General features: G+C 39.6%; 1 protein-coding gene across 19 annotated transcripts in view; it reads right to left on the reverse strand.

Annotated features, from left to right (window-relative positions):
* Positions 1–14,805, reverse strand: part of LOC133491812 (muscleblind-like protein 2a) — a 92,623-nt gene that overhangs the window by 62,903 nt on the left and 14,915 nt on the right. For 17 of the 19 annotated variants that reach the window (XR_009792491.1, XM_061803451.1, XM_061803470.1 and 14 more), the window contains one exon: positions 7,536–8,230. The exons of 1 other annotated variant lie outside the window; for it this stretch is intronic. Coding sequence is in view for 16 of the 18 variants with exons in the window: in XM_061803451.1 (XP_061659435.1) it covers positions 7,536–7,709 (174 nt within the window). In the remaining 2 variants the exon portion in view is untranslated. Of the gene's footprint in view, positions 1–3,449; positions 3,611–7,535; positions 8,231–14,805 lie in introns of those variants that run through there. One more of the 19 variants, XM_061803582.1, reaches the window with a different exon arrangement.

Below are 14,805 nucleotides of genomic sequence, written 5' to 3' on the forward strand. Positions count from 1 at the left end.
ATTTGCACGTTATGCTACTTTAGTTTTGTTTGTTTGTAATTATTTTTTCACAAAAATCGGCCACAAAATGCCAGATAGTGGATGTTCTCTGTTTGGTGTAATGTATCCACGAGCAATGGGGGCTCAGAACAGGAAGCACTGCAGGCGTGGCAAACGCTGATCGGCTGTCAGTTTTCCAGTCGGGCTCAATGGAATGTGTCATGCTCCTGGCATCCTCCCCAGGCTGGGTGTGGTCAGCCAATTAATCGACACACACCTGCACCCTGTTTCGGCTGACTGGATAACTCTGGCATTAAAAGAAACCCAGAACCTTCATCTACTAATTTTTAATGTGTGCTCCCATTCCTATTAGTTTCGACTAAGTCTTCCTTTAAGTGAGTCTTGACAAAACCGTCCTGAACAAATGATAGTTTTACTTTCAGTGATTTGTAAAAAAATAACTTGGTTTTGAAACTTTTTCAGTGCAGTGATATTTATAGATGATATCACAAATTCCTCAACCATTTCACTCACTCTAATTAGACTCAACTTGAAGGGCAAATTTTGCACCAGAACAACAAAAGACCTTTTAGAGTCAAAACTGTCACATAATGCCAGCAATGTCCATCAATTATTAGTCCAGGATCAACACCCATGCTTTACTTTCATGCAAAGAAAAGCGTAATATTCATCAGCTGGGCATAAATCCTGTGAACACGACCTCATCTTCAATCCTGGGGGTGGAAATTCTGCTCGGATTTTCTGCACAGCACTTCATGGTATAACAACCCTGTTGGTCTTGCTGAGAGGCCCACAACACCACCTCACCAACTGTCTGTACGCCACGTGGCAATTTCTTTCATGTTCTTCTCCTGTGAAAGCGTTTCTGCCATAATGGTATTGAAAGACATTCCAGGCTGTCTCCAATACAAATGGGTTTATGCAGACTGGGTGAAAGCCGTCGTGGGTAACAATACAAGCCAAGGCGGTTCCATCCAACTTCCGGGCGGTTTCTGTAATTTCCTCACAGCAGCGGCATTCTCTCTGGGAAGGCATTGGCTGGCAATTTCCACATTTACACCTGGGTAAAAAATATAATCAGTTAAAATAATTCTATTTGGTTTATTTTAAGCACAAAATTGTATTTCATTACTATCTTTTGCTCACCAAGATAAGGCTGAAATAATGCCGCTGTGGCGTAAAGCCTTATCATTTATTCATTCATTATCTTATGAGTAAAAAGTGAAAACATGACATACTTGAATGTATGCAAAGCTAACTTAAAAACAATTAAGAAATGGACGATGTTATAGATGTAATCTTTAAACGCAGAATGATACCGAAGGTTTCGATTTTCGTTTTATGCCAACTCAGTCGTTAGTACAACAACAACAACAACAACAACAACAAATGACTCAATGTTGTGTGCAAGCAGCATCAGACGTTTAAACGTGTTTGAATTAGAATATTTCGTCAACAAGGTGTACGGTAGATTTCTCGAGGCACCTACCAGTCTATGTTTTGGGTGCGAAGTTCCAGGTCAACCTCGTCAGGTCTCGCCGAATACCGTCCTTGTGTTGTGTTCATCAACCCCAGTTCGAACAAATATGGTTGAATTACACCCGCATGGGATGTTTTTCGAACATGGGAACAATTGGAAAATTCCTCCTCTTCAGTTCCTATCTCTTCCACAGACCATTCCATAAAACCTTCTTCATCACTGCTGTCTATTTCACCGAGATCCCATTCGCAGCGTGTATGACTGTCTGTATAGGAAGCCATTTTTTGGGTTGTCTAGACATGACGTCACACGGAAGGAGCTTCGACAGAGCCTCGGTTTGAAACAGCCACTGGGGGCATTCAGATTTCAAAGAAAATGTGCACTTTGGCGCTAATTTATTTTATTTCCGTTGTGCTGAGAATTTTTCTAATTTTTTCATGGTAAAATTAGCTATGTTTTTGTAATATATAAATAAAATATAGGTCCTCTGGATTAGACCTTTAAAGAGTAAAGTATCAGCCGTCACTTTGCAATGAAGCATGCAAATTATGCTAGCAAACAGTCAATGCAAGAACGGGTGGCTACTGCACAGAGGAGAGTATTTCAACGAAGGTGGGAACTCAAAGAGGAGATAAGCTCATTTTTGGAGTTAATGGGGAAATCCGATGAATTTTTGTACCTGAGTGACGTGAACTGGCTTTGCAATTTTGCGTTTGCTGTGGATGTATTTTCACACATGAATGAGCTGAACATGAAGCTACAGTGTGCATGACATGTACCCAAATGTGAGAGCCTTCAAAAATCCAAGCCGATTTTATTCTTCAAACAAATGTCAAGCAAATCTTTCACTCATTTCCCCACACTAGCCACACAAAAAGAAGTAACCCCAAACACGAAAAAATACTGCAAATCACTGGACGACCTGCATAGAGATTTCTGACATTGATTTTTTGATTTTGATAAAATTGAGAGCACTTCAGCTGGTGTCTTGTCTGTTGTCACAAACCCGGAAACAGCACCACTGGAGCTGCAATTGAAAAGCTTTCTTCTTTTGGCCCATAATGTGTAAAAAGATGGGCGAAAAAGACAAATATACTCCTGGCGTACAAAAAGAGAAGCAATTTGCTTTAGCTAAGCAGAAACACTGGGGACAAAATGGCGGACAAGACACGGGCGTCGTAAAGTCGAAATGTTGTAGACCGTGGACATTGTAGCCTGAGAACTCCCTGTATTCCATCTAATCAAACCCATAATGGTGACAGGCCATTTTGACGTTTGACTTCAAAGTTTGCCTCAGAGAGGCAATTAGTAGGGTAAAAATGAAACAAGTAAAGAAATGAGAAGGGTCAGTGGCTGGATGATGACATTATTCTACCCAAATCATTCAGTCTTTTTGGTACTTAACCACTCTCAGCCTGATAGGCTCTAGGAGATGTTCTGACAAAATTGGAGAAATGAGCGTAGCCATCAACAGCCAGATATTAACACAAAAATGAGAGTATTTAAGACACTTTTGAGGGTCAAACACAACCTACATTTTGATTCAAACATGACAATGAAGATGAATGTATGTAATGAAAATTATAATAATCTAAATCTGCCTTTCGCAGCCCTCAAGGAGACTGTACATCAATAAAACTGCATAAAAATGTTACAGAAGTAAAACATAATAATGCATTTAAAGGCTATTGTTAATGTAGTGGTTCACATAGAGCAGCTGACTTAATTTGTACATCTTGTACAGATTTAATTCTTGGTCCCTTTTAGAATTGTCCTGCATTTGATCGCTCCTCTCAACCTAATAGACTACTATTAATGACCGTCAACAAAACTTATGGGGGAAAAGACCCTCAAATGAGTACCAAGTGTGATTGTTGAGAGAGAGAGAGAGAGAGAGAGTGTGTGAGAGAGAGAGAGAGAGAGAGAGAGAGAGAGAGAGAAATCACTTATGATGTAGTGGTACACATGCCTGACTTTGTTGCAAGGAGTGTCGGATCAATTCCTGGTCAGTGATGGTGTTGATGTGTGCCCTATGACTGACTGGCAACCAGTTCAGGATGCAGTCCGCTTTTCGCCCAATTTTAGTTGGGATAGGCTTCAGCACTTCACGACCCTTTTGAGGATAGGTAGCTTGGACAATGGATGGATAGGAGAAAAAAAATTAACTTTTTTACACTTCACTTTTGTAATTTAGAACATTTCTGAGTTTGTACTTTTATCCTTTTTCATTAGTGTACAAGCAGTACCAAGAAAAAAAAAACAGATATAACACTAGATATAAATAGTGTTACTCTGAAGGGGGAAGAGTACCTGTGGTCAAGGGTAGCAGAGACCGGAAAAGCAGAGGAAAAAAAAAAATGCAACAAAAGGCTTCTGTCATCAGTTTAATGTGAGATCATTTTATGACTTCTGTGATTACATTCACTCCATTACCCATTATTTAGTCCAATCCAGGAGCCCCCTTCTGCAGTCTCCAACACGGAGTCATGGTTGTCATGCTGATAGATCCACAACTGCCGAACAGCTTAGAGGAAATGGCTTCAGTTGTGACAAACTGAAGTAGACGAGACTACCGATAACAGAACTCTGTGAATTTGGTTGTCTAAAAGGGCTAAGCGAGGTTCTTAAAAGTGTAGCTGTTGAGGTCCTTGTGTCACATACAAAAGTGATGTCTGAATGGAAATGAAATATACTGCGTCAGCCATCACAACAAAATCTGAGCACAGCTTTCTTTAGCGAGGGATGAAGAATATTGTTCAATTTCAAGGAATGACAAATGGAGCATAAGGGACTGGTTTATCAAACCCAGTGGTATAAAACAAGGTAACAAAAAGACATCATCACCTTAGACCAGTGAGAAAAAAAAAGGAGAGAAACACTACAGTATGGGGCAAATTTATGAGCGTAGTTGTTGAAGAGGGAGTGATTGGTCGTCACACTCACTATGATTATCGTCATGATAGAGTATCAAAATAAAGAACTAGGATCTCCACAAATCAAACTCTCATCATGTCTCCCAGCATTAGTGGTGTCACAATACCAAAATTTTGACTTAGATGCTGATATACCTCGATATGGTACTGAAACGATACCAATACTTCCATGACTATATTAACTATTTTTATTTCTATACTGATGCACACTTTACTCAGTTTTTACTCAAGGTTTTAGTGTGGAGTATTCTGGTATTTGAGTGCATTTGATTTCAATAAAAACTATACATTGTGTACCCACTCAATACGGTGCTGTTATTCGTTGCACACAGAGCCATGACACTCACAAATTGGTCCTTTTTGTCCACTTGGACAACAAATGTTTTTCCCTTTGCATTTGATTACATTTTTAATAAAACTCCCTGATTTAGAGAGTGATGTACAAAGACGAGTATTGCATGTATCCGGGTTGCAGCACTCTAAGCTGGGCTTCCCAGCGCCACGCATGCTCTCTCAGTCGCGCTCACTTGTCAGAAGAGAGGCAGTCTGCTTTTTGGGTAGTGGCCTTTCAATTTTTATTTTTTTTTTAACTACCATTATTAAAATAAAATCGTGCCGTGATATTTCTGTAACAATACCTTGGTATGGTGTTAGTACTTGGTGCAACACTATTCAAAATAACATTTGTACAGAAACGATGTACAGTAGTAATAATACAACAATACTTTCAAGCATGTATTTTACAGTACATCAACACTGTTCTATCATGACTTCTTTTACATTCCCTTTTCCATTCCTGCCATATAGTGACAGTAAAATAAAATAAAAAAATTGAACATGAATTGTGATTCAACATTTTAAAAATTTACTTTTTTATGATGCATTTTTTATTTAATTTACTCAATTGTAAAATATGCTTATGTTTAAGTTAAGCAGTGGTTGTGTAGCGATTTAAATAGATTAGTTTTATTGAAGTCAAGATTATATAAAATTATTTTTCTTTTTTTTTTAATTCAATCACAATAAATTTAAGGATGCCATATCAGGATCAGATAAGAAGTGAAAAAACTTGATCATTAAATTCCTCACAAGTACCAACTCTATATTAATGCTAAAAGTGATCCATTAGAGCACAGGTGTCAAACTCTAATTTTAGAGCTGGTCCACCGGTATTAGAAGTATTACACATTTGTTTGGTTCCATATTAAAAGGTTCATTTGTTCAACCTTGGCCCGTGGCTTTGTTCAATTTAAAATTTAGGCCCTCTGTGAATTTGAGTTTGACACCCCTGCATTAGAGAGTGTTTTCAGTGTAGTGGGTGGGCTTGTAACAAATCGGTCTAAATTGAAATTTTTGGAATTATGGACAAAAAGGTAAAACTTGATTTAAAAAAAAGTCACAAAAACTCACTTCTAATCTCCCAAACACATGATGAAACATTTTATAGCACGATAAAACTAAGATTTAACATTTGGGCCTTAATTCCAAAAGGTATGTTTGGCACAAACAATATTGTTCCTCAAAAATACGACACCATACCTACAATTAATCATTATAGTCGAATCTGTATCATACTTTGCGGCTGTTTTCCTTCAGTTGAAAGTGGTGGCTTAGTCAAGGTAGGGGAACTTCGGAACAGTTCTAGAAACAATTCAGTGCGAGCACAAAATTCTCTGGATTCTGCTAAACATAAATACATTCTCAGGAAAACCATCTGAAATTTACAGTCCCGTACTTGAGGTTATTCACTAGCAGTGGTGGCAGGTGTTTGCTGACTCCTATTTAACGAGTTTGAATGTGAACTCATTCTGAACAACAATTCTCAGTTTATTTTTGCTTCTCCTCTAACTTTTTTTCAATTAAATTATACATATTAGGGGTTACAATGATGGTGGAAAAGCTTTGAAATGATTTATGTTGTATTTTTTTTTTCTTTTTTTTTTAAAATAGGTGTGTAGATTTTTTTTCTATCCACAGTATATAACTTGCAGCCATAGTACATACAGCTCCAAGTCCTTGTGTTCTGCCCCACTTTTTTTGGCTATTTATCACTTTCACAACAGTTTTTTTTTGTTTGCTTTTTTTATTTCCTCCCCCAAACATAGCAATATATGAATGGGATTTTCTTTAATGTTGTTATCCTATTTGCAGCAATTCACCCACAACATACTGCCCAACTTCTTGGTTATGTGAGAGCTAAATACAGACCCAATTCCATTGAGTTGGGAAGTTGTGTTCAACAAATAAAAACAGGATTCAATGACTTGCGAATCATGTTCGACATATTTAATACACTACAAAGATAATATATTCAATGTTCAAACATATAAACTTTGTTTTTAGCAAATAAATCACTTACTTGGAATTTTATGGCTTACACAAGTTTTAAAAATGTTGGGATAGGTGCCAAAAAAGCCAGAGAAAGTTGGGGAATGCGTCTCAAATAACTGTTTTTAGAACATCCTCCAGGTGAACAGGCTAATTTGGAGCAGGTGGATGACATGATTAATAAAAGGGGCTTCCCTGGATTGCTGTCATTCACAAGCAAAGATGGGACAAGGTGTACCCAACCCACCTCCTGCCTGAAGACAACTGGGATAGCCTCCAGCACTCCTCCGACCCTTGTGAGGATAGGGGGCTCAGAAAATGGATGGACAAGGTCCCAACTTCATTCGAATTGGGTTTGTATCAAAAAATAAGTGTACACCAGTTTGTGTTGTTTGTGCATTGTGAGATGGTTGACAAGTAACCAGAAATAGAAGTCCTGAAATGACTTGAGGAGATCAAATGTGCACCGTCACACATTTCACTGACAGGCATGGGAATATTAGAGGAATTTACCAAACAAAACTTCACATGCATAGAACAGTGAACATGACAACAGACCTCGCTGGCCTTTTGCTTAATATGTCAGGATGATTAACTAATTGCAGCAGAGCATTGAGCTAATTTGAGCATATAACAGCGTACGTAATTTAACTTTTAGGGAGTTTCAAAGCTGGAAATCCATGTTGTACTCAAATTATTCTTTTCACATTACTTTAATTTTTGAAGGTCCTACAAGGTAACACTATAGTAAGTATTGTACAGTTAACCACCATACTGTAAAAGAATATCCTTACCTTTAAAGAGTCAAAACATGCAATCACTCTCCCATTTTCCACTTGGCAGCTTTTAGATGGGTGGGCAAATTTGCACTCTTCATCACTACGTGAGCAAGTCCCCCTCTGAAACTGCCGACACACTTCCAGGGTCAGCCATTTTGTGTCACGTATTGAGGCACTATTCAGAGCCATGTCTGTGAGCGGGCTTAGTTGGAGTAGAGCTGCTCAGTTTTCGGAGGTGGTCAGTCCTCTGAAGAAAAGTTACAGTGGATCACAGGGGGGAAAAAAAGAAAACAAGCGGTGGAAGTTGCATTTAAAATTGATTTTTTACTCAGTGGGTATTGTTGGTCTTTATAGACAGAAAAGTCAAGTTCATGGACTGGCAAAGTGTGTGTGAGCAGAGCATGTGACTGCACTGCTGTTGTGGTATTTGTCAGTTAAATGGTGCATTTTTCATCATTCAGCAATATTCAAGTGAAACCTTGGGGGAAAAAAGACAAAGCATGGTCTGAGAGGAGTTGTTTTCCAGGGGTCTCCAAAATGTCCAAAAATATATGAATCAATGTTGGGGAACAGAAACACGTTGAAATGGTTAAAACAACTGCTGTGCCCAAGTGTCCAATTGGGATGCAGGTGGACTCAGGAATGGTTCAAAACTATCCAGTGGTCATCAAGCAGTGATGCCGTTTCACAAGGAACGTTCAATCAGCAATCTGGAGCGGAGAGGAGAGCAAGATAAACAATCATCATCAGTGCGATCATGGGAGCTTCTTTGATTTTTATCACATATGGCTAGTTAAAATACACAGCAGTTAATCAAACATGCAGTTGTTATTTAACATATGGTACATTGAATACCAAAAGTGAATACGATTCCATGACTATGGATTGGTAAGAACTACAGTAATGTGAGGCGGGGGACAAGATACGAGCCTCTGGGTCTGACTCACGCATTAGAACCATGTTGGTATGATGATTCTGTACTCAAAAGAAAACCACCCAGCACAGCATTATTCTGGGAAGCTGTCCAGAGGCCAGAGAGTGACTGAGACAGATGCATATGCTAGTGCTAGACATGACTATCACACATCCCAGTTTCCTGAAACACTTACAGTTTCACACTTAATTTTTCTGACAATATGGTAAATTTGACCGTCGCATCCTACTTCAGATGTTTTATTCCGGTGAGAATCGTCTTTTGGTCTGAAACTGAAAATGAACTTTTTGCCCATTTTTGACGAACATTTTTGGCTGGCCCAAAACATTGTGCATCACTATGACCCGCTGTGTGAGACAAACACCCCTCAACAATGTGTAATAACATTGGAGGTGTAACAATTAATTGATTATTTGACAACAAATAGATAATCAAATCAATCAAAAACAATTTTGATTATCCAATAATCATTTAGAGACATTGTTTAATTTAAAACTGTCAAAATTGTCTGTTTTGACCCTCTCAAGAGTAAATATTTTCTGATTTCAGTCCTGCTCCAGGAAAGGAGATTTAGTATCTGTTTTTTGTTCAAATTAGACATTTGCAAGTATTTCCTTTTAATTTGAAAGAAAAACATTCTTGCCTAATTTATGACATGTGAAAGACCACACTAGTAATTGCATCATAAATCACTTCATGGAGAAAAAAGAAGTGTTATTTTCTGCCTTAGTATGAATAACCTGTAATGGCCACCATTTAGTGAAACCTGAGGTAGCCTCAGAAGTGCTTATAATATGAGTAGCCCTTCACATTTGTCAGTACCCAAGAAATAGCTCCAGCATGTAGCTAAATGCAGCATTTATTCACTGACATATAAAGGCTCGTACATAGTCTGTTCAGTGGTGTTTTGGCCTAAAAGTCTCTACAAAAACCTAGCGTATGTGAACGAAAATGAACTATCGTTTGAAAATCAGACACTGATGTCAGAATAAGTACATTCTCAATTTTTATCAGAAATGAATTATGTTCAGCCAAAACATGAACTGGTTCATGAACTTTCATTCATTGAACTCTGACTTGTTTCAATGCCTAGTTCCATCTTCAATGCTCTGACTGAGGGAAAGAGGTTGTTCCCCAAAATCTCACAATACATGGCCGCGGTCATCCTCTCCTTAATACAGTCCAGCCATCATGTCACATGTGCAGAAAAACACCCCCAAAGCATGATGCTACCACCTCCGTGCTTCACAGCAGAGATGATGCTCTTGGGATGGAACTCATCATTCATTTTCCTCCAAACACGGTTAGTGGAATTATGAGTTCCATTGTTATTATTATATTATTAAGTTCCATTTTGGTCTCATCTGACCACAAAACTATCACCCATGACTCCTCTGTATGATCCAAATGGTCATTGGGAAACTCAAGATGGGCCTTGACATGTGCTGGTTTAAGCAGGGAAGCCTTCCGTGCCATGCATGATTTCAAACCATGACGTCTTGAGTGTATTACCAACAGTCACCTCGGAAATGGTGGTCCCTGATCTTTTCAGGTCATTGACATAGTTCTGTCGTGTCGTCCTGGGCTGATTCCTCACCTAAGGATCATTGAGACCCTGTGAGGGGATATCTTGCATGGGGCTCCACTCCCATCGAAATTGACTGTCATGTTTATCTTCTTCCATTTTATAATGATTACTCAAACAGTGGACCACGAAGACAACGACGAATTGACTACGATGGAGGCGTACGTTCGTGTTCCAAGCTAGAGGATGGACTGGAACTCATCCAATTCATCAGATGTGTGGCAGAGATTCAAGAAACACGTGGAAGTCATGTTCATAGGACCGCTTAAAAACAGAGCTGAAGAGAAAAAATGCAGTTCCTCCTGCTGTGAATCGTAGACAAAGGACGGGATGACGAGTGGAATACGTGGACACTGACTGGAAACAAAGATAAGTTGCTAAAAACTTATGACAAATTCTCTGATTACCTCAGTCCAAAAGCAAACCATATTTGCTCGATATAAGATTCACGAGAAGGCGCAAGGTAACTGAGTCATTTGAGCACTTTGTGACAGAACTCAAGCTGTTGATTGTTGATTTTGATTGAAGATTGTAACTACACAACCACTGATGAGATGGTCAGAGACCACATACATTTCGCGACCAACTCATCGAGTGTGCGCGAAAAGTTACTTAGCCAGGGGCTGGAGCACACGCTGGAAAAAAGCGATCGGCATCGCCCGCTCCCACGAGTTATCAAAAGTGCACCTAAAGGCTATGGCTAGTGACAGCCATGAGGTTCACGTTATCCACCGGAAACCTGAAAAGCAAAGATTCACTGCGGGTTCTAGTAGGCAAATTGACAGCCCAAAGACCTCCGTAAAGATATGTAACAAGTGTGGAGGATACCACAGTACATTAGCTGAATGCCCAGCAAAAGGTAAACAATGCCTGAAGTGTTCTTACAACCATAAGCCACACAATGAAATACCATGATGAAAAAGCTGTAAGACTCTAAAACGAAGCCAATATTCACAAAAAGATCACTAAAAAACACAAGTTGTTTTGTAGTTTTGCTGTCCAGTAGGTGCCGTAAACAAAAGTCATGTGACTCATGATGTCACGTGAAAAGTATCCATTAGATGCAGCAAATGCAGCACTTGTCATGATCCTGCCGCTTCAGCACGAGCTGCGCGGGTGTCCGTGCAGGTGCGCTGATTGGAAGGTGCACACCTGCACCTCATGCAGCCTGATTATGCTATGGATTTATATGACCGCGATGACAACTGGCCACGGCCAGTTCGTATGATCTTCATGTCCCATTCGTGTGCTCCGGTATCCCTGATTGAACCTGTGTGTACCGACCTTCGTCCGTTCTCCGACCAACCTTGTAAGCCTGACTCCTGTGATACTTCTGCCTGCGTTGATTGTTCCCCTGTGTACCGACTCCTGCCTGTCCGCTCATCTGCTCTCTTCGCCCGACGCCCCAACTACCGCTGTTGCACAGGACTGCCTGCTCAATCCCCTACCTCTGCATAGAATAAACGTGTCTCTTCTTGAACTACCTTGCGTCTTCCGAGTTCCTGCATTTGGGTCCTACTCTCGTTTCCGATGGGACGTGACAGCACTAAATTATTGTGTTGCTTGCCACACACATTTATTCGTGCTCCAACATTTGTTGTTTGTCCATAGTTCTCTTGCATTGGTTATTTGTATTAAATACTTGTTTGATTGTTCAAATAAAAGTAATTCTGTGCTCCCCTTGTATAGGTTAGATTCCATCTGATTTAGTGTGCTGTTCCTTCCATTGTACCATTGAGCACCTCTTTCTGTTATATAGTACCGGTATTCTCAGAGTTATTTAGACACATCAACCTGATGTCGTCATAGTTTTCTGTTTTATATCATTTAGCTTTCCTCCTGAAGTTTTTGTCCATCCCTGTTTTCTTATTGTTATTATTTTTTTGTCATTTGATTGCTGTAATCTGGTTTTGTGTGCTTTGGAGTCACTCATTTTGGCTCTTTTCCTGCCTACTGAATCATCATTAAATGAATTATTTTAAAAATATGTTTCTGCCAAATTGTTTATCCCAGTATTCAATTCACCAATGGAATAATCAACAATTGATTCTAAAAATATTCAATAATGACAGCCCTAATAGGTAGCACGGTGGAGCAGCTGTAACGTGTTGGCCTCACAGTTCTGAGGACCGGGGTTCAATTCCTAGTCCCGCCTGTGTGGCGTTTGCATGTTCTTCCGGTGCCAGCATGGGTTTTCTAGGGCACTCCACTTTCCTCCCACCTCCCAAAGAGATGCATTCACCGGAGACTCTAAATTGCCCCTAGGTGAGTGCGACTGCCGTCTGTCTCCGTGTGCCCTGCAATTGGCTGTCACCAGTTCAGGGTGGACTCTGCTTCCTGCCTGATGACAGCTGGGATTGGCTTCAGCACTCGCGCGACCTTTGTGATGATAAGCAGCTCAGAAAATGGATGGATGGACATCTTTAATAACTTGCTATCAATCAACTGAGTTCCATTTTGGTACAATCTGCACAGGAGAATGTGTCCTTAAGGACTGCAATTTTTTGCTTTTGCAATTTAATTTCCATTGATGCAGTGTGTCTTCATATCTTTTGTTTATTCAGCCCCTTTTAACTGTAACTATACACAGCTTCAAAGTGTAGCTTACAGATGCGGTAAAACGTAGAATCACTGGTACGCGTGTCAGATTTGAGAGATGAAAATTTAAAAAAAAAGACTGGCTTCTTTTAGATATCCGGTGAAGATACCTAACCTTATTGTCTTACTTTACAACTATGTGGGAATGAAAACTGTTGAAAGACATTTTGCTGTCTGCAAGCTTTGCTGGAAGCGTCCCATATTCTAAAGGAAACACAAGCTATATGATCAAGCGTCTCCTGTGTTCAGACCATGATATAAAGGAGGTTGGACACACCACAGAATGAGTAACTACAAGTGTCTTTTTTTGAATGCTTTTGAACACGCTTACCATGCCACTTGAGAAAATAAGCCATGAAATGGGTTCATTTATTTTCTTTTGGCTAATATATGTGTGGTTTGGTCACTAAATAAAAATACACAACCCACATTAGTTAAATAAAGAGCCAGTTGATTGGTCACCCTTGTAGAGTGGAGTGCAAGCATGACAAATCGACACATGCTTCATCTAAGACAACCAACAAATAGTGGTTTTTGTTTCATGTCTTAGTTTGTTAAATATTTCATACTACTGCAAAGTAAAATACAAATATTGGTAGTTAAGAGTACGAGGCAATTTACCTTTTCTCGAGATAATTGTTAATTTAAAAAATGTTATATTCAGTACACTACAAAATATCTATTAATCAACCAATCAATCAACAGGCAGGTAATAAAAAAAAGTATTCACTTCTTGAAAAATATATATATTTTTGAATTCTTTCCTAACTTTGTTTCAGATTATCTCATCGAACAAATGTAAAATCAAACAAATATAAACCAAATTAATTTAAAAGGCTCTCTGTAAATTGGTGGTGCGATGGCGTCACAGTTCTTAGGTCCAGGGTTCAGGCCTCGTCTGTGTGGAGTTTGCATGGTCTCCCCATGCCTGCATCGGTTTTCTCCAGGCACTCCGGTTTCCTCCCACATCCCAAAAACATGCAACATGAATTGAACACTCTAAATTCCCCCTAGGTGTGATTGTGAGTGCGGCTGTTTGTCTCTATCTGCCCTGCGATTGGCTTGTCTGTTGACTGTTGTCTGTCTCCATGCCTCCTGCCAGCTGAGAGCTGGGATAGGCTCCAGCACTACCGTGACCCTTGTGAGGATAAGCAGCTAAGAAAATGGATGGATGGATGGATGTTTTTAAATGATGCAATTTGAGAAGGGGCAATACTTTTTCACAGCACTGTATCCATCTACTCTGGTTAATGTTGAGTTCTTCAAAAGAATGTCTTCCATAGAAATATCAAGTAGTGTTGCATCTGGTGAACACTGGTGTGGATCTTCAAGTAACTTCCTCCTAAAATAGCTCACCGACACTAAGATGCTCCAACCCTATGAATTGAGGCCATTGTCTAATGGAACTTGTCCCAGTTGTCCGTTCATGGCTAACGAAACGAGAACCTTCTCACCCAGACTCTTCAGAAGAGCAGTTTCTCTCTCCAAGGCAGGATTTAATTTCACAATTCCCCATGGAGAGAGTTAATCGCTGTAGAAGAGACAGTCGTCCCAGAGCTGACCTTTAACAATTAAACCCTTATTATTTTTGGAAGTCATAAGAAGTCGGGATTGAAGCTATCCTACTTTTGTGTGAAAGTGAAATGGTGCCATTCCCCCCCAGTGATAATTTTGTCTTCCTTAAATAATTACTTGCGGCCTGGGAACACCTCACCCACAATTTTTGGTTTTTGGGGAGGAACATTTGAGGGTCATAAAAATGATCATTCAAGATGTAAAATTTTGACAACTCTCATGAAACAATAATGATTGTTTTAGATTACTCCAGCATAGGTAGTGCATTCAGCTTTGGTATGGTCATGTTCAGGTCCTCAGAGACCATGAACTTGTTTTGGCTGAGCCTGTCTTACCTCTTTGCTGGTGAGTGGCTTTGGTTATGTTAATCTTAACTAGAAGTCTTGAGGAAAATTGCAACAACAAAAGAAGTGAAGGACAGATGGTCCAGCACGCCATGTTGTGATATCACAGGTTAACACACTCACACACTAAATGGAATGCTGAGAAAAGTTATGTCTAATAGATTTAATATCCATTCAAATCCATTGGATGATCCCAATAATTCTTGACATCCCCCTTTATTTCACCTGTGTGGGACTACATTTCAAAGT

This window comes from Syngnathoides biaculeatus, chromosome 2 (assembly GCF_019802595.1).
Source record: "Syngnathoides biaculeatus isolate LvHL_M chromosome 2, ASM1980259v1, whole genome shotgun sequence".
NCBI lineage: Eukaryota > Metazoa > Chordata > Actinopteri > Syngnathiformes > Syngnathidae > Syngnathoides > Syngnathoides biaculeatus.